Source organism: Capricornis sumatraensis, chromosome 3, assembly GCF_032405125.1.
Source record: "Capricornis sumatraensis isolate serow.1 chromosome 3, serow.2, whole genome shotgun sequence".
Taxonomy (NCBI): domain Eukaryota; kingdom Metazoa; phylum Chordata; class Mammalia; order Artiodactyla; family Bovidae; genus Capricornis; species Capricornis sumatraensis.
In genome coordinates, this window is record NC_091071.1 from 4,396,995 (window position 1) to 4,424,314 (window position 27,320).

Here is a 27,320-nt window from a genome sequence, read left to right on the forward strand (position 1 = left end):
ATGTGAGTTCAGTCCCCGGGTCAGGAAGATCCTCTGGAGGAGAGCACGGCAACCCACTCCAGTATTCTTGCCCGGAGAATCCCATGGACAAAGGCGCCTGGCAGGCTACAGTCCATGGGGTTGCAGAGTCGGACACGACTGAAGCGACTTAGCCCAGTGAAGCATATACACGGTGATATATGTGGATATATCTATGTATGTCTACGTGTACTTCGACAGACACATCTCACTGCATCTATGTATATGCACATTTCATGAGCTTGATATATGTTATGCTCTCCATAAGCGAGTTTTTAAAATATGTTATACTTAAAGATTGATGGGGGAAAAATCCTGTGTAGCCAGTCGGATCTAGTTAGTTCCACACTGGGGGCCGGACGCCAGCCCTCCCACTGCTCGGGACACGGCTGTCCAACTGGGCCCTGCTTCCGCAGGCGCCCACGTGGCGTACCTGCTGGTGTAGCCTGTGACAGGGTTCCAGCGCTGGTTCTCGTAGATGTGGACAGACTTCACATCGCACTGTGTGAAGACATTGCTGGTGCTGCTGGCCAGGCCTAGGGGGAGAGGAGGTGGTCAGACCTAAGCCACACCTGCTGCCCGCCCGGCCAGGTGAGAGCAGGCAAGCGGGCAGCCCGGGAGGGCTTGGTGAGCTGGCTGGCTCGGGTTTCTCTCTTCCTGGGGGGAGGAGAACCTGCCACTTTTCTGCCGCAGCCTCTCAGCCTCTTCCCCCTTCCGCCTCACTTACCTGGCACCTGGCAGGTATGAGGGCCCCCCCAACTCCTTACTAACAAAAGTGCCTCGGACCCCTCACACGACCCCCACGAACCCCATGTTCTCATCTGTAAGACGGGGACAGAGGGAATTCCTGCCTCACAAACGGATGCAATTAAGCCTGTGTAGATGTGTGTTCCAGCGGTCTCAGTAGACCACAGTTCCACAGAGTAGCCACCCTCACTGTGGGGCGCGTGGGCCAGGGCGTGAAATGTCCCGTTTCAGGGTTTGCTTCTGCCTCCATTTATCCCTGCCTCTGGGACGCAGGGAGCTCATGGGGGTTCAGCAAGCTCTCACCCCCTAAGGCACGGCCCCCTCTAAAGAGGGACTGGAATTAGGCCTGGGAATCAAGAGACTGTGGTTCTGGCAGCTGTCCTTCTGAAACCTGCACGGTCTCCGGCTCAGCCATGGGTGCCTAGGAAGGCTCGTTGGAGGCCAGGCCTTTGTGGGCTTGCGCCGTGTGCTTTGGCCCCAGGACGTGGAGGTTGGCAGAGGTGAAGGTCACCCGTCAAACGAGCGTCAGCACAGGGGCAGGGAAGCCAGCCAGGGATTAGAGCGGGGTGGGCCCGGGGGAGCGGGGCCCACCTTCACCTTGGAAGCAGCCTCCGCCGTAGCCGCCCGTGTAGACCCAGGCCGTGTGGTCGTAGCCGATGCCCCACACCACGCCCCGGCTGTTGGCTTCCACCACCCGCAGGTGGCCGCCTATCTGTCGCCAGAACCTGTAGCGTGGGGGTGGGGGGGGGGGGGAACGCGTCCTGCAGGTCTCTCCAGCCTCATCCCCTCCCTCTGCGGCCTGCCAGGGCTCCCGTTTGACTCAGCTTTGGTCTCCAGTGATGGACGCGACTGAGGATGAGGGAAGCTGCTCGGCTTCCCCAGGGGGATTAACCAGCAAAGGGGGCCCAGAGCGGGCGCAGGAGCTGGTCAGGCCTGCAGTGGGCAGGGCCTTTAGGAGTCCCTGCCCGTGGAGCTGTGTCGGTAATGGGGACAGTTGTGAGGAGCTGAGGTCGGCACCCCGAGTTCCCACGCCCCAGGTCGGGGTGGGTCATGGCAGAGCAGGGTGAGCCACCGTGTGGGCCGGCACGGTCTCCTGGATGCGGGGTGTGCGGCCACCCGGGTGGCCTCCTGAGGGTGGAGGCCCTGCACTGTCAGCAGCGGGGCTTGTCTGGGCCCCGGGTACACAGGGCCACCAGGAGCGGACAAGCAGAGGGTGGGATACATGCCCTCTCGCTACTGTGTGGGCCCAGCCTCACCCACGTGCCCCCAGTCCTCATGGGCTCTGGGTGACCGGGGGGCAGTGGCAGGACACAGTCGGAGACCTGTGTCCCGGGACTCCGCTCACGCTGCCCCCCTGGGGGGCCTCACTCCACCTTGTGGCTTTAAATGCCACCCGGGGGCCACACCTGCCTCACCCCCCAGCCCCGCCAGGTTCCTGATGCCCCCTTGGGGTCCTTGCACAGGCCAGGCTGGCGGGAACCCAGATCTGGGGTTGGGCCAGCCCCCAGCCCCCAGCCCCCAGCCCGGTCGGGTGCAGCCAACCTACATCTGGTCACAGGGCAGCCGGCGCTCAGGGCCCTCGAGGTCTGGACCGGGCTCGCTCACAAAGATGTCCCCCTTGCAGGTGACGGACCAGATGGCCTGCGGGGAGGGGCGGCCGTGCACCCTCCGGCTCTCGCAGCAGGACAGGTTGAGCAGGGTGAGCTGGCAAGGGGGGGAGGCGGGTCAGCGAGGCCGGGCTGGCCCCAAGACGGCGGCCCCCACCCCTGCCCAAGGGACCCCCGCCTGCTCACCCAGTCGCTCATGTCCTGCTCAGTGGCGGCGGCCAGGCGCACGGGCCACCTCTGCCGCGTTCTCTCGGGGGTGTACAGGGCGAAGGAGTGCTTGGCCTCACTGAACACGGGCACCAGCGCCGTCACCTCGTTGAGGAACACGTGGGTGTACTGCATGCAGAGGGTGGGGTCAGCGGGACCCTGGGTGGAGCCCCGGCGCCGTGCGGGGCGCAGGGACAGAGGGCCTTGGGTTCCCCACAACGGTGGGGCTCCACGCGGGGTGGGAGGCACGGTCACTGTGGGGGCTCGCTCCTGAGCAGAAACCTGAGTGACCTTCTTGATATTTAGAACCGGATTGATTTGGTTCAAACCCCAGCCCTGGTGGCAGGTTGACTCTGCCGCCAGGACCTGCTCCCTCCTCTGGAACTCGAGGGCCTGCACACGCTGCCCCAACTGCCCGGGATGCGGCCACCAGCTCCTTTCCCTCCTGGAAGACCCCTCCCCCCCCAGCAGCTCCCCCCTCCCCTTGACACCCCCCTACCTCCCCCCTCCCCAGACACACCCCCCACCTCTCCCACCCCTCCACGACGCCCCGCCCACCTTCTTCTCCTCATGGACCACGTAGTAGATGAAGAGGATGCTGTCCTGAGCCCCATCGTGGCCCGTGAGCTGCTCCAGGGCTACGTGGACGTCCATCCACTTGTGGGGTTTCCAGTCACACCACCACTGCAGGGCCCCAGTCTTCACCCACACAGACTGGAGCAGAGCCGGGAGCACAGTGGGACGGAGTCACAGGCGGGGCCCAGGGGGTCCCACACTCCAGCCCCGCACCCAGCACCCCAGGGCCACCCTGCTCCCTTCGTTGCCTCAGAGGCACTGCCCCCTCCCCCCACTTCATCCTAAGGTCAAAAGTGACATCATCAGACACCCGCCCGGGGCCAGGCCCCAAGCCAGGGCATTCCGTGAGTCTGGGGATCAGCACCCGCTACCCGCTGCACAGGGTGGGGAAACTGAGGCCCCGGGCAGTTCTATGCCCAATGCGGGGACCCACACCAGCCAAGATCGGGCCAGGTCCTCTGGGCCGGGAGCACAGTGGGGCCGCACACAACTCTCCTCAGGGCGGGCATACAGCAGGCGCTTAATGGATGCCTGCTGGAGGAAGTGCCTCAGGCACCACGCACCTGCTCCACCGCCTGCTCGTAGTGCTGGAAGTTCTCTAGCTCCCGCTTGGTCCTTTCCGTGAGCTGCTGGAAGATCTGCTTCCGCCAGGCGGCCGTCTGGGCCGGTGTGATGGACAGCGAGAGCGTCTGCACCGAGGGGCACAGGCCTGCCAGCCAGCACAGCTTCAGGGCCGGGCGGCAGCCCAGAGTCGGCCCTTTCTTTCTGGAAGGCTAGGCTAGCATCTCTGTGAAATGTCCTGTGAGCCCCTCCCTGCCATCATTCACCCTGGTGGGGAAGCAGGTGTCCCCCAAACGTCAGCATGGGACAGCCGCCCCTGCTGGGATGGGGAAGGGAGGGGTGCCAGGCCAATGCCCTTCTCTCCGACTGCCTGACTGGTCGCGGAATGCTCCAGAAAGATGGGACTGAGCACGGTGGGGGCGCCAGGCTTGCTCCAGATCCCCCCGAGCCCCGTCTGCGGTGCTGGGCAGCTGTGCTTACCTGGCTGGGTGGTGAACCACTTGAGGGTGGTGTGGGCCTCCACGGCACAGCCTCCGCCAGACACCCAGGCCCACAGCGCGTGGCAGTCCACGCTGTCAGGCTCCTCTAGGCCCAGCGGGAGGAGCGTCAGCGAGGAGAGGTCGGTGGCCTCTGGAAAGCTGGCAGTTGCACGGCTGGGCCCTTTCTTGGACTCCTTCCCATGCACCCCGGCTGGGCTGGAGGCAGGGCCAGGGACCCCCCAGGAGGCATCCGTGTTGCCGGGACCACGGGACTCGGCACTGCCCCTCACTTCGTTGCCAAAGAAGCAGCCGGCGCTGGAAGAAGGGGGCGAACCTGTGACTCCCTTGAACACATACTGTGCGACCCCCTGGGCAAATCAGCCTCTCTGACACACACAGCAATCCCTCTCCCCAGGGAGCAGGAACCCCGGGAACTTGGAAAGATCTCACGTCACACCCGGGCCAGCCAAATCAATGCATCTTGAGTGGAGATCCAGCAGCATTGTGGCTTTTTTATTGTAAAAACGTGGGATGTAAAATGTACCATTTAAAATTATAAAATGCGGTGGCATTAAGTACATTTGCAGTGTTCTGGAACCACAACCAACTTCCGGAACCTTCTCATCGCCCCGGATGGAAACTCGTGTACCATTAAGGAGTCACTCTGCACTCTCCTCTTTTCCCCCAGCCTCCTGGCAACCGCCAGTTCCTCAGTCTCCACGGGCTCGCCTGTTCCCGACACTTCATACACATGGCCTGGTCAGGCTGTGGCCTTCTGTGACTGTCTGCTGTCACCTAGTGTAATGACGGCAAGGGTCATCTGTGCTGTAGCGGTGTCAGCTCTTCGTTCCTTTTTATTGTTAGATAATATTCCATTGTATGGATACACTGTTTCATCCATCCATTCTTCCACTGACAGACATTTGAGTTGCTTCCACGTTTGGCTATTTTGAGTATAAGGGGTGCGTCAGTCGCTCAGGCATATCCGACTCTTTGCGACCCCACGGGCTCTAGCCCACCAGGCTCCCCCTGTCCGTGGGATTCTCCAGATGAGAACACTGAAGTGGGTTGTCATTTCCTTCTCCAGGGGATTTTCCCGACCTGGGGATCGAACCTGCATCTCCTGCATCGGCAGGCGAATTCTTTACCACTAGCAACCCCTGGGAAGCTCATCAGTGCTGCGATAAATATTCGTGAACAAATTTTTGTTTAAACGTCTGTTTCCGGTTCTTCTGGGCCTCTTTCTGGGACTGAAACTCCTGGGTCCTATGGTAACTCTGTCCTTAACCTCTTGAGGAGCTGCCACGCTGTATTCGAAGTGGCTGCATCATCACACCCCCAGCAGTGCAGGGCAGGAGGTTGCCGGTTTCTCCACATCCTGTCAACACTGATTCTATCTCTGTTTTTGATCATAGCTGTTCTGGTGGGTGTGAAGTGGTATCCAACGTGTTTCATTTTGTCTTTGTAACGTGGTTTTGTTTGCGTTTCCCTCACGCCTCATGACGTCGAGCATCTTTTCCTCTGCTTGTGGGCCACTCATGTACCTACTATTCCAAAGTATCTATTCAAGTCTTTTTCCTCCCAACTTTTTATTTTTTATTTATTTGGCTGCCTTGGGTCTTAGTTGTGGCACGTGGGACATTTGATCTTCATTGTGGCATGCAAACTGTTTTTAGAAATATGTATTTATGTGTCTGGCTGCATTGGGTATTAGTTGCGGCACGGGAAATCTTCGTTTGGGATCTTTCTTTGTGTCTCATGGACTCTCTATTGTGGCACATGGGATCCTAGTTCCTCAACCAAGAAAAGAAGGGTGTTGCAGGGCAGATCCTTCACTGCGGGAGCACCAGGGAAGTCCCTCCTTGGCCCTTTTCAGTTCTTTTTATCTGTTGTTGAGTTGCAAGAGCCGTTTATATATTCTCGATAGTAGGCCTTGTCACATATATGATTTCCAGTATTTTCTCCCATCCTTTCGAATTTTTCATTTTCTTGAAGTGTCCTTAGAGGAACAAAATTTTCTTAATGTTGATGAACTCTGACTTATCTATGTTTCCTTTAGTTTCTTGTGCTTTGGGTATCATATTTAAGAAGCCGTTGACAAACCCAAGGTCACAAAGATCTGGCATCAGTGGTTTTGGAAGTTCTCAGCTGATTCCAATGTGCCGACGATTCCAATGTGCCGACCACTTTGAGAACTACTGGCTGGAGAGCCGCAACCCACAGGTAACTGTGAGCAAACCCCACTGGCTGGGCTCCCGGCCCCTCTAGGCTGACGGTGCAGCCGAGTGCTGACCGCCGAGCTGGGGGAGCAGAGGGTGGAGACCAGCGTCTGAGGGGGGCCTGAGCTGCAGACAGGATCTCAGGCCGTGCGGCTGGGAGGGTGAACGCAGGCAGCCCCCGTCACAGAGCAGAGGTGGCCTCGGGTGAGGTGCTGGGTCACCTGCCAGCGTTCCCCTGGCCATCGGGCAGGGCTGGGCCACATCTCCCCTCTAACCCCGGGGAGCCCAGGGCGTGGTCCCCAGAGCTGCGGCCGGGCACACCTGGGACCTTGCGAGAAAAGCAGAGCCTCGAAAAGGAAGCTCTGCAGGCCGGGCGCGGGGGTCCCAGGGAGCTGGGCCTCCAGGAGTTCTGGTCTCAGTCCCGGCCTCGCCTCCTGCTTAGAGACCCGACACCTTCCTTCCCGCTCTCCTCGGACACAGGGCCTGAGCATCCCGGGAATGGAAGCCTTTCCTCGCCCAGACCCTGAGGCTTCGAGACCAATGGCCAGCCCCGCTCCGGACGGCCCCAGGCCCCATGTGGACGGACGCCCTGGCCTCGCTGAGCTGCCCGCTTCCGCCTCCCGTGCAGCGCTTGCCCTCGGGCCGAGCAGGACCCCGGCCCAGGAGGTGAGGAGGCCCCACGGGTCGCCGCAGCTCGGGCCTGGCGCTCTCCTGCCTCCTCCTGCCCCGCCCGCCCAGCCCGGCCCGCTAAGCCCGCCGCCTGTCACCTGAGGAGGCCGAAGGAGCTGCCGGAGAGCGAGCGGTCGCCCTCCCGGCCGGCGACGATGACCTTCCACGTCTTCCCGCTGAGCTCGCTCTGGGTGACGCCCTGACGGAAGTACAGGGCCCGGTCCACGCAGCTGATGCCCCAGACCTGCACGGAGAGGTACTGCTGGGCGGGCGGGGCGGAGCCCCCTTCCTTGTGAGGGGGTGGGGGGACCGTGTGGGGCGAGCACCCCGGGTCGAGGACACATCTCGGGGCGTGCCCAGGAAGGGCCTGGGGGCTGTGTGCCGAAGCAGAGCCCAGAGGGGCCAGGGCGGGCACGGCTCCAAGCCCCAGGGAAGCAGGAACCCCTCCCTGGCTCCATGACCTCAGGCCGATTCAGGGCTTTGGGGCACCAGGGTCCACAGAGGTGCCAGTGCTGGTGGGCGCTGCGTGGGGACGGACTCCCACCCGTGTCCCCAGCCTCTGTGTGGCATTTTGTGGGAAGGAAGCTGCTCCCCAAGTGAACCCAGAGGATGCTCCTGGTCTTTCTGAAGTGGCAAAATAACCTTGATTCCAACCTCATTTTTAGGGGGAAGATGGCCGAGCAAGCCTCCTGCCCGCTATCTTTGGGCGCTGAGGAAGGTGGGTGCATGGGTAGCTGAGGGGCCTAGAGGACGGGCCCTGGCTCTGGGGGTGCCCGAAGGCAGAGCCGTGGCCCCAGCAGACCTTGCTGTGGAGGTCGTGGCACCTCTATCACTTGGTCATGGCCCACGGCCTCTGTGATCAGGCCTGTGGGCACCAGCTAGCACCCATCTTGCCCCTGCCTGTGTGTGCCCAGGCCACCACGGTGGGTGAGAAGGGTGAGTGCGCACAGGAAAGGCCGCCACCCCCACACCCCGGAAGCGCTTTTAGAGCAACGGGAAAGGAGTCACCTACACCCTCGAGTCTTAAAAGTAGCCAAACCTCTCTCTACGAGGAGGCGGCTACCCTGTAGGAACGGTGCTCGTGGTGCTCATGATGCTGGCGAGATGCCCCTGCTAGAGCTGGAAAATGTTTTGTCCTTTACCTGTGCGCAGATACCTCTTAGCACGCCTCCCAGTCTCCAGAGTGAACGCCCCGCCCAGATCCGTGCTCGTGACCACTGCTCTGGGGCTCAGCGGGAAGCGGCCCCCCAGCTGCCCTCGTGGGCCTGCAGTGTGTGCTGGCCCTAGACCCCTGCCCCAGCGGCCTCACGCGCAGGCCTGGTGGGAAGGGACAGTGGGGAGCAGGGGGCACCCGCTCTGAGGCCGCCCCCGCCACACACCTGGTCATTCAGGCCCACGTTCACCATCATCATTTCTCCAAACATCTCGATCCAGCTGGTGCCACAGGGGTTGTGAGAGTTGACGCCTCTTCGGAACCAAACCTGCGAAATCAGAAATAAACACACCTCCCTGGAGGGCCACTCAAATGGAAGGGTTTTTTTTTTTTTTTCTTTAAAGTCTCAGGAAGAACAAATGAGTAATTTGGTCCTTTGGTTCAGGCCACAGATGAGCACAGCACACCGTTCAGAAAGGATGCCCTTGGACCTCCCCGGCGGCTCAGCGGTGAAGAATCCCCCTGCCAATGCACAGGACACAGATGTGATTCCTGATCCGGGAGGGTCCCACCTGCCACGGAGCAATCAGGCCCGAGAGCCACGACCACTGAGCCTGTCTCCAGAGCCGCGCCTGCTGAGGCCCGTGTGCTTCAGGGCCCGGGCTCTGCAACAAGGGAAAGCCCTGCAGGGGGAGGCCCACGCGCCGCGGCTGGGGGCGACCCCGCTCCCTGCAACAACCAAGACCCAGCACAGGAAAAACAAATGGTTATTTTAAAAAAGAAAGAAAAGATGCCCTGGGACGAGAGATAGTGGAAGCAAGAAGAAAAGAGATTGTGAAAGCAACTCAAAATAAGCGTATTTCACTGGACTTGCCTCTGATAAGGTAAAAATGAGCACTTTTGGACAGGAGGGGGAGGCAGTCAGTTAGCTGAGTTTGCTTCTGATATCTGGGATGCTATGGCCTGTTGAGGGATAGTCATTTTGGGCTTGGTACAGGGGTGCAGGCAAGGCGAGGGTGGGCTCACCAAAGAGCTCGGAGATCACCAGTGGCAGCAGCAGAAAAGCGCACAGGGCTCGACTGAGGCCGGCTGTGCTCTAAAGAGCAGAATCTACTTCCATTCTTAACTGTTGGCAGTGCTGGGCCTGCTGCCGCGTGGGCCCTTCTCTGGCCGTCCGAGCAAGGGCTCCTTCTAGCTGAGGCACAAGAGCTTCGCCTGCGGCGGCTTCTCTTGTGGCAGGGCATGGGCTCGGAGCTCGAGGGCTCAACAGCTGTGGCCCACGAGCCGAGCTGCTCTGCATCACGTGGGATCTTCCTGGATCAGGGATCCAGCCCGTGGCTCCTGAATGGCAGGCGAGTTCTTTACCACCAGGCCACTAGGGGGGCCCTGAAGAGTTAAGACCACACTCACAAGGACAAAAACCCACACGACCCTCAACATTAAACTGAGCCCTCAGACCCAGCCCCAGGGACCCTGTCTTACCTTCCGGTCCTTAGTGACGGCCCAGACCACGCAGACTCCCGTGGAGACGTGCAGGATCCCATTTTCAGACGTGGGAGGCTCCACTGTGGACCAGGAACTTCCTACCCGACCCCAGGAGGAAGTGCAGGCAGCCCCCATCACTAGGAGCTCGGGGCGGGTGGGCGGGGGGTTGAAGCCAGGTGGCCCCTGCCTGCCTCTCCCAGCACAGCGCGCAGAGCCGCCCACCTTTGGGGTTGTTCCTGTTGATTCCTTCCCGAACCAAGGCCTGGCCCTCCCAGAGCGTCACCCACAGCAGGTCGTGGGGCCCACAGCTGATCTGAACCGCCTCCCCGGGTGTGTCCACCAGGGACCACGACGAGCCTTCGGGGTTGTGGTGGCTGACGTTCTCTCTGTACCACACCTGGGAGGCGAGGGACACCGGCAGGGTCAGGCCAGGGCTCCATGGCGGGTCCACTCCCAGAATCCAGCTGTATCTGTATCAGCCTGTGCACAGCCCAAACGCGGGGGTCTCCGGAGGACCCGGGGTCTCCAGGGGACCGCCCAGATCTCCCTCACCTTGTCCCCGCTGCCATCCAGAGCCTCGCGCCAGATTAGATGTCTCCTGCCTATGCTGGAATATGTGACACCAACACGTGGATTTTGGCGGTCCCAGGGGACAGACCTCTTTTGTCAACTGCTGGACTTGTGAGAACTCCAGCCCTGGCCTGGGTGTCCTGCGCCCCCTAGTGGCCAAATGCTCTCAGCACACCTGTTTCTAAGAAGCAGGGGCCTGGGTGGCTAGATGAGAAAACCCTCAAGCCTCCTTTTAGGGAATGTCTAAGCTGCAAGGAGATCAAACCAGTCGATCCTAAAAGAAATCAATCCTGAATATTCATTAGAAAGACTGATGCTGAAGCTCCAATACTTTGGCCACCTGATGCGAAGGGCCGGCTCATTGGGAAAGACCCTGATTGAAGGCAGGAGGGGACGAGATATAGTTGGATGGCATCACTGACTCAATGGACATGAGCTTGAGCAAGCTCCAGACAACGGTGAAAGACAGGGAAGCCTGGTGTGCTGCAGTCCATAGGGTTGCAAAGAGTCAGACACAACTGAGTGAGTGAACAACAACAATGTTCTTTGGGCTTCCCTGGGGGCTCAGATGGTGTAAGAATCTGCCTGCAATGTAGGAGACTCGGGTTCAATCCCTGGGTCAGGAAGATCCCTTGGAGAAGGAACTGGCAACCCACTCCAGTATTCTTGCCTGGGGAATTCCATGGACAGAGGAGCCTGGTGGGCTACAGTCCATGGGGTCACAAAAGAGTTAGATACGACTAGAAACACATTTCACTTCAAAATGTTCTTTGCAAGGACTGATGCTGAAGCTCCAATACGTTAGCCACATGATAAGAAGAGCCGCCTCATTGGGAAAGACCCCGATGCGGGAAAGGTTGAAGGCCAAAAGGGAAGGGAGCGACAGAGGATGAGATGGTTAGATGGCATCGCTGACTCAGTGGACACGGATCTGAGCAAACTGGGAGACAGCACTGGAAGGACAGGGAAGCCTGCTGTGCTGCAGTCCAGGGGGTCCAAAGAGTCGGACAGGACTTAGCAGCTGAGAAACAACAACAAAACGTTCTTTCTGTCCTTAACTGGATGACAGGGAGCGTAATCAGGTATTTAAAATGGAACCACCTGCTTCTATTGCCCAAACTATGTGGCTCGTTTCATCTGGAGGGGGTGGCATGTCTCTGTGCTCCAGGAAGCCTGGGGTCCAAGGCCTTCCAACCCTGTCACCTCACCTTTTCTTTAAAAAGTATTAGTGAGATTTATTACTCATTAATTTTATTTATAAACTTTATGCTATCTTAGCAGAGCACCATATTTTCGAAATATGTAACATGGTCTCGCTTATGATAATGAATAACACACTTCCAGTGATTTAGTATAAACACTATTTTCCAAGGGAGAAAAGGGACACTGGAGTGGATAGGTTATACCTCTCTCACTATTGCCCACATGCGTTCCATGTAATGGGCCCTATTTGCACATGAAGTTTTGCTGGGTGCTTCTTCAGACAGTTTATCCAGTGACTAAACCAGCGGCTGGATCCACAGCCCCCCATGCTGCAGAACCAGTCCCGGGCAGCCCCCCTCCTGCTGCCTGCTGGGTTTGACCCGACTGTCTGCCCAGCTTCATCCAAAGCCCAGGTCCTGGTTCCACCTTTAATGAACCGCGGGAGCGACACAGGGGAGCGCTGGCTCATACCCGGCACGGCTCTCAAACCTGTTCTCCCCTCTCTCTGCATCCAGGTGGCCCCGCAGTGGCACTGCGTCTGGTCCAGCTCCCCAGCACCCTTCAGTGTGGCTAAGAGAAAGCCACTATGGGGTGGCCTCGGCCTGGACCGAGCAGGACCTGGAGGCAGGCCTGATGAACGCCTGCTGGGACTGTTCCAAAACCATGCAGAGAGTTTTGATCAGTTTGTGTTCGGAGTACTGAGGAGTCACAAAGTGTTAGACCATCTGCGCCCAGGACCGTCTGTGTCGCTGCCCCTGCTGCTGGCAGGGGTGGGGTTCATTTCTTTGAATCACATTTCCTAGATCGCAAGCTCCCTGAGTGAAGACGCTCCTCTCCTCTCGAAACCTCCCCCCATCCACCCATCTATCCACCCATCCGAAAGCCTTGCATCCATCCATCCATCACCCACCCGTCCTAACAGCCATCCATATATCACCCACCCATCTACCCATCTATCTACCCTCCCACCCATCCATCCACCTAGTAATCCACTATCCATTCATCCATATACCTGTCTACCAACCCATCTGCTCATCCACCCATCCATGCTTTCATCCATGTAACTATCCATCCATTTATACACACACGCCCACCTAGCCAGACCCCTCTGCATCCATCCACTTATCCACCCATCCTACCCACCCACCCTTAATATACTGGGCACTCTGCTGTGTGGGAGGCACCAGAGGGCACTGGGAAGGGAGCCTAGCCTCGCTCTGAGGAGCCAAGCCTGATGCAACCCAGCCCAGGGTGGGCGCCGACCAAGGCTCCTGGTGCTTGAGGAGCGATACGCCAGGACCAGGCACGCAGGGGAGCTCAGAGGCCTCTGGGAGGACGAGGACCCAGAGGGTCCCCAGGACAGCAGGGTCACAGGAGGAGGGACTGTGGGGCCCCCAGCGTCATGCCACCTGCTCAGAAGCCCCTGCTGCTGGGACAGGACGTGAGGAGGAAGGCCCGAGGAGCGCCCTCCTTCATTCACCCGGGAGGCCGGCGAGGGCAGCCTCTCCCCCACCCGCTCTGTGGGTGGCCCGGTCCACCACCTCCCACCCGCAGCTCTGGGGCGGCCTTACCTTTCCCTGAAGGGTCACGGCCCACACGGACAGGCGGCCCACGGGCTCATCTGTGACCTCCCACCCGCCCACAGAGAGGTCGCTGAAGGGGTCAGGCAGTTGCTGGGGGTCGTCCTCCGAAGGGATCTGCATCGAGGGGGTGGGAGGCAGGAGGCCTCAGTGCCCGTGGGCGGCGCTGGTCCGCTCCTGCGAGCCCCCACCCTGGCTGCCCGCCAGCCCTCAGCATGCTCCCTCTGTCCTCTAGCCCGGCCCCGCTGACCCCACAGGGCGGGCAGTATCAGGTGGAGGGCCCCTCTGCCGTGTCCTCCCCTCCACCGGCCCCAGGCTGGACTACTGGCCCTGAGGGCTCACGGCGGCCCCTGCTTCACTGTGACCCCATCCGCCATGGAGAAGGAGCTGACCCCAGGACACGGCTGTGGGGTGGGGGCTCCCACGGCCCTGGCTGTTGCCGTGCTGCCTTGCTGCTCCCACCCCGGGGCCAGGCAGGCTGGGCCGGTGGCCCCGCCTCGTGGCATGGGCCCTGCAGAGAGGCCAGGCGAGGGTCTGAGGCCTTCCTCTCATTCAGGGCCCCTGAGCACCCCAGTCCAGGCCTCACATCCCTTGGTTGGTTTTTCTGGGTCACTGGAAAAATACAAGGGCCTGAGTGGCTCCCACATGGGGTGGGGTGGGGTGGGGGGCTGGGGAGGAAGATGAACCCAGATCGAGTCTCAGTCCGGGACAGGGCAGTGCAGAGACCAGGGCAATGCCCTGCTGTGCTGCCCTGGGCCACAGTCCGGCCCAGCTCCCAGAGTGGCCATCCCCCAAAGGAAGGGACACAGGGTCCCAGCATTCAGCACTGGACGGGGTCAGAGGCCAGGACCCGGAGGGCCACGCGGCACTCCCCGCTGCGGGCCTGCTGTCTACGTGCCCCCTGGTCCTACAGGTCCCCAGACCTTGGCCCAGGTATCCTGAGACTTGTATCTCCTGTACCGGATCCACCTCCGGCGCCGCACGCAGGAATTCCACTTCTTGTCCCTCGTGTAGGTGGCAGGGAAGTCGATGGCATACGTCCACCCCTGAAACATCAAGGTGTGGGTGGGGGGCCTCTGGAAGTTTCCCGGGGAAGGACAGGAAAGAGCCAGGGAAGGGGGAACGGGACGGAAGAGGGGCGGGGAGGCAGCTTGTGGCCTGAAGCGTCACCCTGTGGGCCCCATCCAGCAAGCAGGGGGCGCGCGGGGCCCAGGCCGAGGTCCGACGCCACGGGGCGCTGGGGGGCAGCACTGAGGGGACGGGGCAGCCCCGCCGGCGAGGCCAGAGCTCACCTACCCCTTTCTCCGTGGGCTCCCCTCCAAAATTCTCGTCCACATACCAGTCCGACTCCCACGACCAGTGTGGCGAGGGCAGCGCCACCCCATCCAGCGGCCGGTGCTGGAGCCCACTCACGTCACTCCACGGCCAGCGGTCACTCGGCAGGAGCGTCTCACAGAAGCCGCCCATGGGGTTCCAGCGCTGCAGGCCGGAGGCAGAGACTGGCCTTAGGCCCGGGCGGCTTGGGGCACAGCCGTCGCGAGCTCCTGGAACCCGCCCCAGAGCCTGTGCAGACCCGGCCAGTGGCCTGGTGAGGACAGGACAGGGCGCAGGCTGCAGCGGCTACACAGCCCGATCTCAGCAGAATGAAGGCAACAGGCGGGAACAGGCCAGGCATCGGGGGTGCAGGGCCGTCTCTCAGCGACCCTGCCATCCCTCGGACCCACCTGATTCTCATAGGCCTCCTCCTGGCAGCGGATGGGGACGTCGCTGGCACCCACGAGCACGTACACCCGGTGGTCACAGGCAATGCCCCAGCAGCAGTCCCTGGCCGCGCTGACCCGCTTGAACTCCAGCTGGGCGTCCCTGCATGGCTCCCATTGGTGCCCGGCCGTGGACAGCGTGAACACCCTGCCGAACAGGTCCACCGCCCACAGTGCCGAGCTGGGCATGGCCCTGGGGGCTGAGGGGAGAGAGGCAGGAGGGTGAGGTCAGTGGGCATGGCCGCTTCGGACCCTGGCCCTGGGGACCACCTGGCGAGGCAGGGAAATCCAAGGTGACACTCTCTTGCTGCAGGGGGCTGAGCACCCTCCCCACCCCCCAGCAAAGCAGGGGGAGAGCCCAGCTTCAGTCCATGTTCCTTTTCTGTTGCCTTTTCTCCCTCTCAGGGTAAGGATTTTTTTTTTTCTCCAAATGTACAAAAAAGTCCAGAGAAAAAAATATATACCATCCAAATACCTACTGCCCCCAGTTTAATGAATAGTGTTATCATTTGGTCACAGTTTGGGTCTTCCTCGTCTGAAGAATAAACGACAGGTTGCAGACCTAATGAATCCTTGAGAGGCCACCTCAGAGGCCCCACCCTCTGGTGCACAGGGTCCCCCTCACGCTGGCGGGGCCCCTCTGGATCCCCCTTCCTCTGGGTTTGGTAGGGGCATTCGCGTAGGCCCAGCACCCCGGCCAGAGTCCGGTGTGGTCCTGTAGGAGCCCCTCGACTGAGAGGGTGGCAGGGATGGCAGGTGCCTGGCTTCACCCGCCTTTGGTGGCCACCTCCCCGTGACCCCCTCCTCCTGCCGCTCTCCGCTGCTGTTCCTTCTTCTCTCGTCTCCCCTTCTGCTGCATGGAGGGTGTGCAGGCCCAGGCCTGTGCTCTGACACGGACAACGGCAGAGCCCCATAGGGCTTCTGGGCACAAATTCAAGCAGTTGGTAATTAAGGAAGGAAGGGACCGCAAGACCAGGGAGAGACAGTCCAGAGCAGCCTTGGGGCAAGGCCCTGGTTCCCCATCACACACCACAGTACCTTTAAGCTACCTTGCAGACACGGAAACCCCCTCCAGGTGGGAGAAGTTAATGATTAAGCATAGTACGCTTCCCACAAGCATGCAGACCCCAGGCCATTGGACACGAAGGTTGATGACGCTGAAGGCTGATGATGGTGGTGCTGACCTCACCACCAACCCATCAGCTTGTCCATGAGCTTACCACACCCTCTTTGGACAATTACTGCAAAACCTGTCACTATGTTCCCCACATAGGGACACACGTACTTGAGGGCATTTAGCCTGCTGTGGTCCCCTTTGCCTGGCAGAGCGGTAAAGCTGTCCTTTTTCACTTCACCTGGAACTCTGTTGTTGCTCAGTTGCTAAGTTGTGTCTGACTCTGCGACCCCCGGAGTGCACCATGCCAAGATCCTCTGTCCTCCACTATTTCCCGGAGTTTGCTCAAGTTTATGTCCACTGAGTTGGACGTGAACCTCTCTAACCATCTTATCCTCTGCCACCCTCTTCTCCGTTTGCCTTCAGTCTTTCCCAGCATCAGGGTCTGTCTCCGAGATCCAGTGTGGCACTGGTGTACAGAGAAGCTGAGCTTTCAGCATCACCACTGACCGCCTCCCACCCCTCAACCCTGGGGCTGACGGGGCTGCTGCTCCCTGCAGCTTGACTCCTGGAGCCACGTCAAGGCCACGTGGCCAGACCTACGGCAGCAAAACAGAGCAGCTGGAGGAGGGCAGTGGGGGGTCACAGCGAGCAGCTCTGCCCGATGGAGCAGCCCCCACACCCAAGACCGTGCAGCGCCGCAAAAGGAGGGCACAGCTTGTCTGACTTGGAAGCCTGAGCAACCAGAAGACGGAGCCTGGGCTCCTCACAGCTGGAGCCAGGCTGTTCTGCTCGAGACACCGGGGGCAAGACAGCGTGACAGCTGGAATGGCAACATGGGTGATGGAGTGCCTCTGAAAACAGGAGCAACTGCTATGAGCAACTAGGCTCATTTGGAACAAAGTGTGTCTTACAAATGTGGAGAAGAGAGTGTGGGCTGCAAGGAAGTGACTGAAGGATAAAGAATAGGAAGTCAGGAAGTGGAGCAGGCGCCAAACTTTGGAAAACACCCAGGACAGGTAGTGGCGACAGGAAGAATGGAAAAGTGTGACGTCCAGGTCAAACACATAGGAAGTCAGGACGCCAGCTTTCTGAAGCCGTTTGAAAACTGGCAACTTCATCTGGGTGCCTGAGCTGGGACTCCTGGGATAGCTGTGGCACATCCAGATGCCTTCTGCTCTTCCCTGGTCAAGCCTGAGGGTCCACTCTCCCCCTGAAGCATTTATACTGTGACTCAAGAGTCCCAGAGTCACACTGGACCCAGACTGTGGGAATCTGGGTCCTGGCCCCACTACCTTCTAGCATGACCGAGAGTCCACTGACTAACCTCTCTGTGCCTCAATCTCCTAATCTGGAAAAGGCAGAAAGGAGGACTGACCTACTTATGTAGTTGTTGTGAGACCTGAAAGAGGTAACATAGGCACAGAGTTATACCAGAGTGCTCAGCACCCAGCAGGAACTCAGCGAGTGTTACTGAAATCATTTTACTTCTTGGCATTTACTCTCCCAGACTGCCAATCTTCTCTCTCTTAAAAACAAACAAACAAAAAATGAAAGCCCTTTCTGGTCAGTCAGAGTCCTTGACCTCCTCATTTCCTCTGCATCTCCCAGCGCCCTGCACAAAGTGAGCGTTTATTCAAAGTTACAGAAAATCACTGCCAGCTACATTCACTGACTCCCTGAGCGAAGACGGAAATACAGTTCCAGGGAAGCCAAATGTCACAAATACTTCAGGTTAAAAGTAAGGTCCTAGGTCACGCTTCCCTGGTGGCTCAGTGGTAAAGAATCCGCCTGCCAACGCAGGAGACACAGGTTTGATCCCTGGGTTGGGAAGATCCCCTAGAGAAGGAAATGGCAACCCACTCCAGTAGTCTTGCCTGGGAAAGCCCATGGACAGAGGAGCCTGGAGGGCTCCTAGAGTCAGACACAACTTAGTGACTACACAACAATACAAAGCTTCTAATAGGTGGATAGGTATGCGATAAGGCAAGTATGTTAAGCTGTCAATAGTAGAATCTAGGTGGAAGGTGAGTATGTGGGTGCTTACTGTATAATTCTTTCAATTTGACTATGTTTGACAATCCTCTTCATAAGTTGTTGGGGAAAAGTAAGAGTTTTACATAGGGGAAGGAGGTATGTCAGTTCCCATGGTGATTTTTTTTTTAATAAAAAAAAGTTTTATTTATTATTAGGCTGTGCCAGGTCTTAACTGCAGCACATGGGATCTTTAGTTGCAGCATGTGGGATGTGGTAGCATGGAGTCTTAGCCTTTGGGCCACCAGGGGAGTCCCCCATGGTGACATTTTTAATGTGAACCCAGTCTTCAAAGACATTTCTTGGCTCACTGTACAAGTAACCGGTGAGGTCAGGCCCAGTCTGCATCTTGAGCTCAATGAATGATGAGGCTGAACTTAAATACACTTTCCTTCAGAGAAATGACTAAGTGGTCATTTCCAAACAGACATAATTGAGCCTTCTGGGCAGCTAACAGAAGACTCACCTGGGGGTGATGTTTGTAAACTCCCTCTGGAGTGGAAAATCCTCACTTCCCAGCTAAAGATGCTAGGAGTTAGCCATCCTTGGTTAGTCCCACCCCCTTGGCCAAGATGTGGTCTCAATTTCTCATGAGCCAGTTTCTGGCTGTGAGGTGATGGGGTGACACATCTAGGGACATGGGGTCACTGGGTCAGAGGACTCTTGAACGGGAGGTTGAAGCGTTGAGCTCCACAATTCGGGGATTTCTTTGTTTTGTAGAAGTGGAGAGACAGAGGCAACATCTCCCAAGAAAGTGACCTCCGACTCACCAAGAAACTCTGCGCGGCGAATTCCAGTTGGTGCCTCAGTCATTCTGCTCAGAAGACTTGCTGGCCACCCTCAGAACCATCTGCCTTTCTGCGTGGTTCATTAACAGATTCCTTCAGAGCAGTGGAGGTACCCAAGGGAAGGTGGGGGTGGAAAGAGTAGGCTGGGGTGTGGCAGAGGAAGGGACAGAGGCCCAAAGGAGAGCCTGAAGTATTAACTTCCCAGTCGCCTTAGGACTGCTTCCTGCAAGGTTTGCTGCCTTTTTTTTTTTCCTTTTTATCACACCCTGTCACACCCATCCCCTGTACAGAGAAAACCCTTTGCTACTAAAGCGGCTCACTGCCTGCCTGACAATTCTGAGGGCTGCTGGGAGGCGATGTCAGGGTCAAAGAGGTGGGAGAAAACAGAAGGACATGCAAGACAGTTGAGCCCTTCCTGAGGAGCTGGGTCCATCCTCTCCCACATTTGGCAGCTCAGAAGATAACCCCCGGCTCTCTGATCTGGGCGGTCAGCCTGGTTTCACTCTGCTTCCCAGTGGTGGGGCGACAGGTGGGCCCCTTGCCCGGCCACCAGTAGCATCTCAGCGCCGGCCCTGGCCATCTGCCTGAGCTAATCCTAGGACAAGCAGCTTTGCTGTCATAACTGCCCACAGGAGGGGAGGCGGGTTCGATCCTCTCCACCCTCCAGCCACTTCCCAAGTCACTCCAGGGCAGATGCTGGCTGGGGTGTCATGTTGCTGGGGGGAGGGGGGACGGGGGCGCTGCGCCCGCGGGTGTGCAGCAAAGAGCACCAGCACAGCCCCTTCCCCACTCCGCACGCGTGGGAAAAACGCAGTTGCTGCCTCAGCCGCCCCAACCTGCAGGAGTGACCGAGGCGCCCGTCCCCCCTCCCGGCCGGCGCAGCACTCACCTGCGGGAGAGGGGCACCGCGCGGGCGAGGTCGCAGCGATTGCTGCTCGGCGGCTGGAGAGCGGCCCGGCCCTCCCGCGAGGCGGAGGAGACTGTGGGCAGGAAGCGGCCGCCAGACCCGCGCCCATTGGTCAGCTTTGCAGTGACGCAGAAGACCGCAGGCGCGCTATTGGCTGCGGCCTACTGCGTCCTCAGCCGGCCTCGGGGTCTCGGCGGGGTCGCGCGCCCGCCCACTTCCGGGGTCTGACTGAAGTGCAGCGAAGCCGCGGTAGTTCCGCCCGCTTTCTGTGTTCCCGGGGCCGAGGCGGCCCCGCACACGGTCCACAGACCCCCGGGACCTGGCCGGTCGCCTCCTGAGGCCGCCGGCCGCCCCCAGGGTCTACCCATTGGAGCAGGCGGTGTGTTCTCAGGGCCTCAGGCGAGGAGCGGGGCAGGGTCGGGAGGCGCCTGGGTGCACAGCCGTGCAGGGACGGGAGGAGCAGGCGGGGGTGGTGGCGCGAGCCGGCTTGTGGGCGCTTGGAATCAGGCACCGAAACAGGTGTCCAGGTGGTTTCCACCTAATCGAAACGTCGCCTTGCCTACACAGAAAGCTTTAATCTTCTCGGGAGAAATCCCAGGAACAGGTGATTTTGTGAGTACCACATGGTGTGGTAGCAATAACAAGTCACCGTTTTGCTCAGGTTCTGTGCTTCCAGTGTTTAACTACCCTCGAAGATCTACTGCGAGGTAGCTCTATGTAGTAATGCCAACACGTGAGTGCTTGATGGGTGCCAGGCTCCGGTGTAAGTGCTGTAGGTGGGCCTTCTCAATTCATCTCTCCAACAACCCAGAGAGGTAGGAGATGATTTTTTCCCCAAAGTTGGGCTGGAGAAAGAAAAACGAAAGCAAAAAAGGAGATGCGATTGAGGAAAGGCCAGACACAGCCAGACGCAGAGGCTGAAGCAGTATCAGTTGGACCTTGCTTCTCTCCCTTCTTCTCTGGTTCTTGTTCCTTTCTGGGGACCCACAGGGGAAGCCCCACATGGATTGTCTGCAGATGGAGAAAAAGCTGAAGCCTCTGGTTCACCCTGGATGGCTCTGCGGAGTCTTGTGTGTGATGAGGGAATGGCATGTGTAGACTGACTGAGCCTGGAGAAGTGGGTTGTTTTGGATGGTATGTCTGGGTCCTCCCAGGATTCACCATTCGGAGAAGGCAGTGGCACCCCACACCAGTACTCTTGCCTGGAAAATCCCATGGATGGAGGAGCCTGGTGGGCCGCAGTCCATGGGGTCGCGAAGAGTCAGACACGACTGAGTGACTTCACTTTCACTTTTCACTTCCATGCCTTGGAGAAGGAAATGGCAACCCACTTCAGTGTTCTTGCCTGGAGAATGCCAGGGATGGGGGAGCCTGGTGGGCTGCTGTCTATGGGGTCGCACAGAGTCGGATACAACTGAAGTGACTTAGCAGCAGCAGGATTCATAATTGAAACTCGGATCCCTGAAGGGACATTTAGAGATAGGACCTTTGAGAGGGTTAAGTCATGAAGGTGGAACCCTTCTAAACAGATTAGAAGACCTCACAGCCCTGCCTCTTGTAATGCTATAGCAAAGAGGGTGGCTGTCCTCAAGCCAGGAAGCAGGCTGTCCCCTGACGCCATATCTACTAGTGCCTTGATCCTGGACCGTCAGCTTCCAGAATTGTGAGAAATATTTGTTGTTTAACTCCCCAGTCTGTGGTATTTTTGCTGTAGCAGCTTGAGCTAAGACCCATAGCATAAGGGCCCAGTCAGAGAGAGGGGGTGGTTCCTCAAAGGAGAATTGGAGTACTGTTAGCAGGAGCGTGAATGGCCACTGGTCTGCAGAAACGTTAGTCTTAAAGTAGAAAGAACTGGATCCTGTTCTGCGTGTGACGCTTTGTAGCTGCTTCCTCTCTGGCCTTGGGCTCTGCTTCAGGACAGGCTGTGGACTCAGGAGCTCTCCAAGGTCCTTGCAGTGCTGTGTGCTGTGAGAGTTCCGTGCCATGTTTCCTGGATTCAGGGTCTGACAAGTGGATCTTCTGGGGACCCATGTTCCTCCCCCAACCCCACCCCCACTCCCCAGTCCTTCCAGCCTTTGCAGAGCTGACCTTTCAGTTATTGTCAGGAGGTCTGCATTTTTCTGTCCTCACCACAACTGATCATCCTCATTCTGGTTTCTGCTTTTTAAACATCTCAGCTTTCATTTCCTGTTTCTTCTCCATGCTAACTTTGCCACTTCTCTCCCCGGGGTTCAGATTCCAGGTCCCCCGCTTGCTATGGGAGTCACTCAGCTCCTGTGTCCTTATCTACAAAGTGGGAATAATATCGTCTGCACCCTTGGGTGGTGCAGAGGATGAAGTGAGGAAGTGCCTGGAGATCGCTTACAGCAGTGCCTGGGGCCCAGTGAGGACTCGCGTATTCCTAGCGTTATTATCACCTCTGTGTAATCGGGCTGGTGAACTTGGCCATTTGCATCACTGCCTTGTGAGAGTTCCAGAAACACTTTAGACTAAACGACTCTGGATCCAGCACCCTTCCCGACGATTGGTAGAGAGCTCCTTTCAGGATGATGGACATTACTGTGTATATTCTGCTGTTTGGGGCAGAGAGGCATGGCTGGACTGATGCCAGGATGGGCTGACTGGATGTCTCCAGCGGTTGCCCATCAACAATAGGAAAGAGCTGAGGTTCTTCCCGATGGCTTCCCCCACCTGGCTTCCCCTTCCGTGGTAGCCTCAGCTCCCCTGAACCTCTAAGCTTGAGCCTTGGCAGAGCTCAATATGCAGGCCCTCCCTTGCTCCAGCAGACTGCTGGGCTTCCTCCACACAGATCCCACTGTCCCACACGCCCTGCCCACCTTCCTTCTTCCACTTTCCTCTCTCATGCCACCTTAAGTCTCAGATCGAAGGTCGGATCTTACCAAGGGGAAACAGACCTGAGTCCACACCCTCATACTCTGCACATTCTCCATTCTAGCCCCTCATATGTCATATTACAATTGCTTGTCTTCCCATCTGTCTCCCTGACCACACCATGAGATTCCGAGGGAGTGCCTCTCTTACTCATATTGGAATTTCCAGGGCTTTATGATTGCTCAGCACACAACAGGTACTTGATTTTTATTAAAGAAATGAATATCCCTCCCTCAGTCCCCCAGATAGAAGGGTAAATTCATACATTGAGAAATGTTGGAAGAGCCTGAACAAAAGGGCAGAGATTAGCAGAAGTGACTCGCACACATCTCACCCCATGGCTGCGTTTCAGCCCCCCCATCAGCAATGTGTGGGGCTGTCTTCACCCTCTCGTGACGGTAGGCTGTCTACCGTGAGCTAAGCTGAGGTGCTTAGGTTGTTCTTAAACTGAAATGGCATCTCTCTTTGTTAGCCACTGATGTTTCCTTTCTCTGTGGACATTATTTTTCACTGGGAGTAAACACTCACAAGCGGTACACAGTCTTTTCACTTTAATTCTGCTTACAGTCGTTTCTCCCTCTGTAAAGCCAGTCAGTCAAATGTTGGCTGTGAAACTGGCGCTCTTGGGGTGGGACCCTGAGCAGCCTCGCTCCTCGGCTTGACGACCCCTTCTCACCACCCAGCCAGTGCTGGCCAGCCCCCAGGGTGGCCCACGCCATCCAGCTCCTTCCTTTGCACTCTGCTCATGAGATGAAGTTCAACACTTTCATTTTTCACTTGATACTTAAGAGATAAAGCAGCTAAAAATGTGGTATTTCCCCCATCTTTTGAAGAGAAAAAATTGCAGAAACGCTGTGTAGAAAGCGCAGCTCGAACTTCGCGTGCGCGTCCAGATTCACACAGCCACGGCCAGGCACCCGTGCCTTCATGTGAAGAGTGGATGTTTTGTATCTAAGAGAAAACCTACACAACCTCTAACAGACAAACAGCGAGTTAACCTGGAGCCAGCAACAGTCACTGTCAGCTGCCTGACCCCCACCCAGTCATGCAAAATCATGGAAACGCAGCCGAGTCAAATGGTCACTTGACAAACATTTTCGGAGTGCTTACTGTGTGTCAGGCCTTACTGGGGGTTCCGATTGGTCAAGAGACCTCTTCATCTGGATGAAAAGGTCCAATCGGGGAGAGAGACATAACGTGAGAAGGCAGAAAAGGCTGTAACCTGTAGGGGTTTATTTGAGTTGGGTGTATAAAGGCGGCTAATCAAGGGTTAAGGAGGATAAACTGATGAGGTCAGTGGTAAAGTACAAGGGTCAGGAGTGGACCAAGAAGCCCAGGTTAATTTGCTTAACATAAGCTACACTCCAACAAACAAAATAAAACTTGCACTCATGGGACTTCCCTGGTGGTCTGGTGGCTAAGACTCCCCACCAATGCAGGGGGCCCTGGTTCGATCCCTGGTCAGGGAACTAGATTCCACATGCCACAACTAAGACCCAGCACAGCCAAATCAATAAACTTGCACTTATACCTTCAAGTCCCTAATATTTATATACCTTTCGGAATACAGTTCAGTCCAGTCACTCAGTCGTGTCCGACTCTTTGCGATCCCATGAATCGCAGCACGCCAGGCCTCCCTGTCCATCACCATCTCCCGGAGTTCACTCAGACTCACATCCATCGAGTCCGTGATGCCATCCAGCCATCTCATCCTTGGTCGTCCCCTTCTGCCCCCAATCCCTCCCAGCATCAGAGTCTTATTTCCAATGAGTCAACTCTTCGCATGAGGTGTCCAGAGTACTGGAGCTTCAGCTTTAGCATCATTCCTTCCAAAGAAATCCCAGGGCTGATCTTCAAAATGGACTGGTTGGATCTCCTTGCAGTCCAAGGGACTCTCAAGAGTCTTCTCCAACACCACAGTTCAAAAGCATCAATTCTTTGGCGCTCAGCCTTCTTCACAGTCCAGCTCTCACATCCATACATGACCACAGGAAAAACCATAGCCTTGACTAGACGGACCTTAGTCGGCAAAGTAATGTCTCTGCTTTTGAATATGCTATCTAGGTTGGTCATAACTTTTCTCCCAAAGAGTAAGCGTCTTTTAATTTCATGGCTGCAGTCACCATCTGCAATGATTTTGAAGCCCCAAAAAATAAAGTCTGACACTGTTTCTACTGTTTCCCCAACTATTTCCCATGAAGTGATGGGACCGGATGCCACGATCTTCGTTTTCTGAATGTTGAGCTTTAAGCCAACTTTTTCGCTCTCCTCTTTCGCTTTCATCAAGAGGCTTTTTAACTCTTCACTTTCTGCCATAAGGGTGGTGTCATCTGCATATCTGATTATTGATATTTCTCCCGGCAATCTTGATTCCAGCTTGTGCTTCTTCCAGTCCAGCGTTTCTCTTGATGTACTCTGCATAGAAGTTAAATAAGCAGGGTGACAATATACAGCCTTGACATACTCCTTTTCCTATTTGGAACCAGTCTGTTGTTCCATGTCCAGTTCTAACTGTTGCTTCCTGACCTGCATACAGATTTCTCAAGAGGCAGGTCAGGTGGTCTGGTATTCCCATCTCTTTCAGAATTTTCCACAGTTTATTGTGATCCACACAGTCAAAGGCTTTGGCATAGTCAATAAAGCAGAAATAGATGTTTCTTCTAGAACTCTCTTGCGTTTTTGATGATCCAGCGGATGTTGGCAATTTGATCTCTGGTTCTTCTGCCTTTTCTAAAACCAGCTTGAACATCAGGAAGTTCACGGTTCACGTATTGCTGAAGCCTGGCTTGGAGAATTTTGAGCATTATTTTACTAGCATGTGAGATGAGTGCAATTGTGTGGTAGTTTGAGCATTCTTTTGCATTGCCTTTCTTTGGAATTGGAATGAAAACTGACCTTTTCTGGTCCTGTGTCCACTGCTGAGTTTTCCCAATTTGCTGGCATATTGAGTGCAGCACTTTCACAGGATCATCTTTCAGGATTTGAAACAGCTCAACTGGAACTCCATCACCTCCACTAGCTTTGCTCGTAGTGATGCTTTCTAAGGCCCACTTGACTTCACATTCCAAGACGTCTGGCTCTAGATTAGTGATCACATCATCATGATTATCTGGGTCGTGAAGATCTTTTTTGTACAGTTCTTCCATGTATTCTTGCCACCTCTTCTTCATATCTTCTGCTTCTGTTAGGTCTATACCATTTCTGCCCTTTATCGAGCCCATCTTTGCATGAAATGTTCCCTTGGTATCTCTGATTTTCTTGAAGAGATCTCTAGTCTTTCCCATTCTGTTGTTTTCCTCAATTTCTTTGCATTGATCGCTGAGGAAGGCTTTCTTATCTCTTCTTGCTATTCTTTGGAACTCTGCATTCAGATGCTTATATCTTTCCTTTTCTCTGTTCTCCACCAGAAGCCTTTCAGGCAGGGCCCACCTTCCACTTGCCTTATGCTTTACCCTGTACCCCACCAGGCGACACCTACTGGTCAGGAGCAGTTTGAGGAGCTTCTCACAGCACTAAGTGAAATGAAGTGAAGTTGCTCAGTCGTGCCTGACTCTCTGTGACTCCATGGACTGTAGCCTGCCAGGCTCCTCCGTCCATGGGATTCTTCAGGCAAGAGTACTGGAGTGGGTTGCCATTTCCTTCTCCAGGGGATCTTTCCCACCTAGGTATCGAACCCGGGTCTCCCACATTGCAGGCAGACTCCTTACCCTCTGAGCTACCAGGGAAGTCAAATGGCACTAGTCTCACAGAATATTCAAAACCAGACCACAATCTGTGTTAGACCTGCATAAAAAAGGAGTGTTCTGTATATTTGACTCCAGGAATAAAATTTTTCCAGCACACCAGTTGCACCTAAAATGTGCTTCATTGTCAAGACATTTACAGCCATTTACAGATGAAGTTTTTCACTAAGCTACTCCAGAGTGGCGTTTCCCATCCCAGACCCCATCAGCAACCTCTCTAGTATAGAAGTGGAGCCCTGCCCACGGCCAGCCCTGCACAGCACAGGTATCATCTTCCCTGGAAGAAAAGCTTAAGGAAATTCTACAGGTACTTTTGAGAGTAAAAGTGATGCTCATTGGAAGAGATGTTAAGACGAGAGGCACACACCAAGACATATGACCACGCTAATCACAGGGCTAAGTGTACGAGACCAAAGCATCGTGAAGACAGTAGAAGAGAACATCCTAACAATCTTGAGGGAAGGGAGGATTTCAACAAAAGAGATGCAAAAAGCACCACCCTTAAAGGAAAAAGTTAATACACTCAATTAGTTTGTTATTTCATTGCTAAGTCGTGTCTGACTCTTTGTGATTCCAGCACGTCAGGCTCTCCTATCATTCAGTGTCTCCTGGAGCTTGCTCAGATTCATGTCCATTGAGTTGGTGATGCCATCCAACCATCTCATCCTCTGTCACCCCCTTCTCCTGCCCTCAATCTTCCCTGGCATCAGAGTCTTTCACAGTGAGTCAGCTCTTCACATCAGGTGGCCAAAATATTGGAGCTTCAGCATCAACCATCTGTTCTTCCAATGAATATTCAGGGTTGATTTCCTTTAGGATTGAGTGCTTTGATCTCCTTGCTGTCCAAGGGACTCTCAAGAGTCTTCTGTACAAGAGTCTTCGAAAGCATTTATTATGGAAGCAACATAGATGTCCATCGGCAGACAAATGGATAAGAAAGCTGTTGTACACATACACCATGGAATATTACTCAGCTATTAAAAAGAATGCATTTGAATCAGTTCTAAT

General features: G+C 56.3%; 1 protein-coding gene across 2 annotated transcripts in view; it reads right to left on the reverse strand.

Annotated features, from left to right (window-relative positions):
* TECPR1 (tectonin beta-propeller repeat containing 1) overlaps window positions 1-19,721 on the reverse strand; it is a 28,599-nt gene extending 8,878 nt beyond the window's left edge. The window contains exons 1-16 of one of the 2 annotated variants that reach the window (XM_068969452.1): window positions 19,660-19,721; window positions 14,799-15,034; window positions 14,371-14,553; window positions 13,998-14,120; window positions 13,066-13,191; window positions 9,944-10,118; window positions 9,719-9,819; window positions 8,463-8,564; window positions 7,182-7,327; window positions 4,197-4,510; window positions 3,719-3,864; window positions 3,138-3,293; window positions 2,559-2,708; window positions 2,312-2,469; window positions 1,363-1,490; window positions 452-554 (exon numbers count right to left, since the gene is read on the reverse strand). In XM_068969452.1, the coding sequence (XP_068825553.1) occupies window positions 452-554; window positions 1,363-1,490; window positions 2,312-2,469; window positions 2,559-2,708; window positions 3,138-3,293; window positions 3,719-3,864; window positions 4,197-4,510; window positions 7,182-7,327; window positions 8,463-8,564; window positions 9,719-9,819; window positions 9,944-10,118; window positions 13,066-13,191; window positions 13,998-14,120; window positions 14,371-14,553; window positions 14,799-15,023 (2,336 nt within the window). In that variant the 5' untranslated portion in view covers window positions 15,024-15,034; window positions 19,660-19,721. Of the gene's footprint in view, window positions 1-451; window positions 555-1,356; window positions 1,491-2,311; window positions 2,470-2,558; window positions 2,709-3,137; window positions 3,294-3,718; window positions 3,865-4,196; window positions 4,511-7,181; window positions 7,328-8,462; window positions 8,565-9,718; window positions 9,820-9,943; window positions 10,119-13,065; window positions 13,192-13,997; window positions 14,220-14,370; window positions 14,554-14,798; window positions 15,035-19,659 lie in introns of those variants that run through there. The other variant, XM_068969453.1, reaches the window with a different exon arrangement.
* Window positions 19,722-27,320: the final 7,599 nt, after the last annotated feature.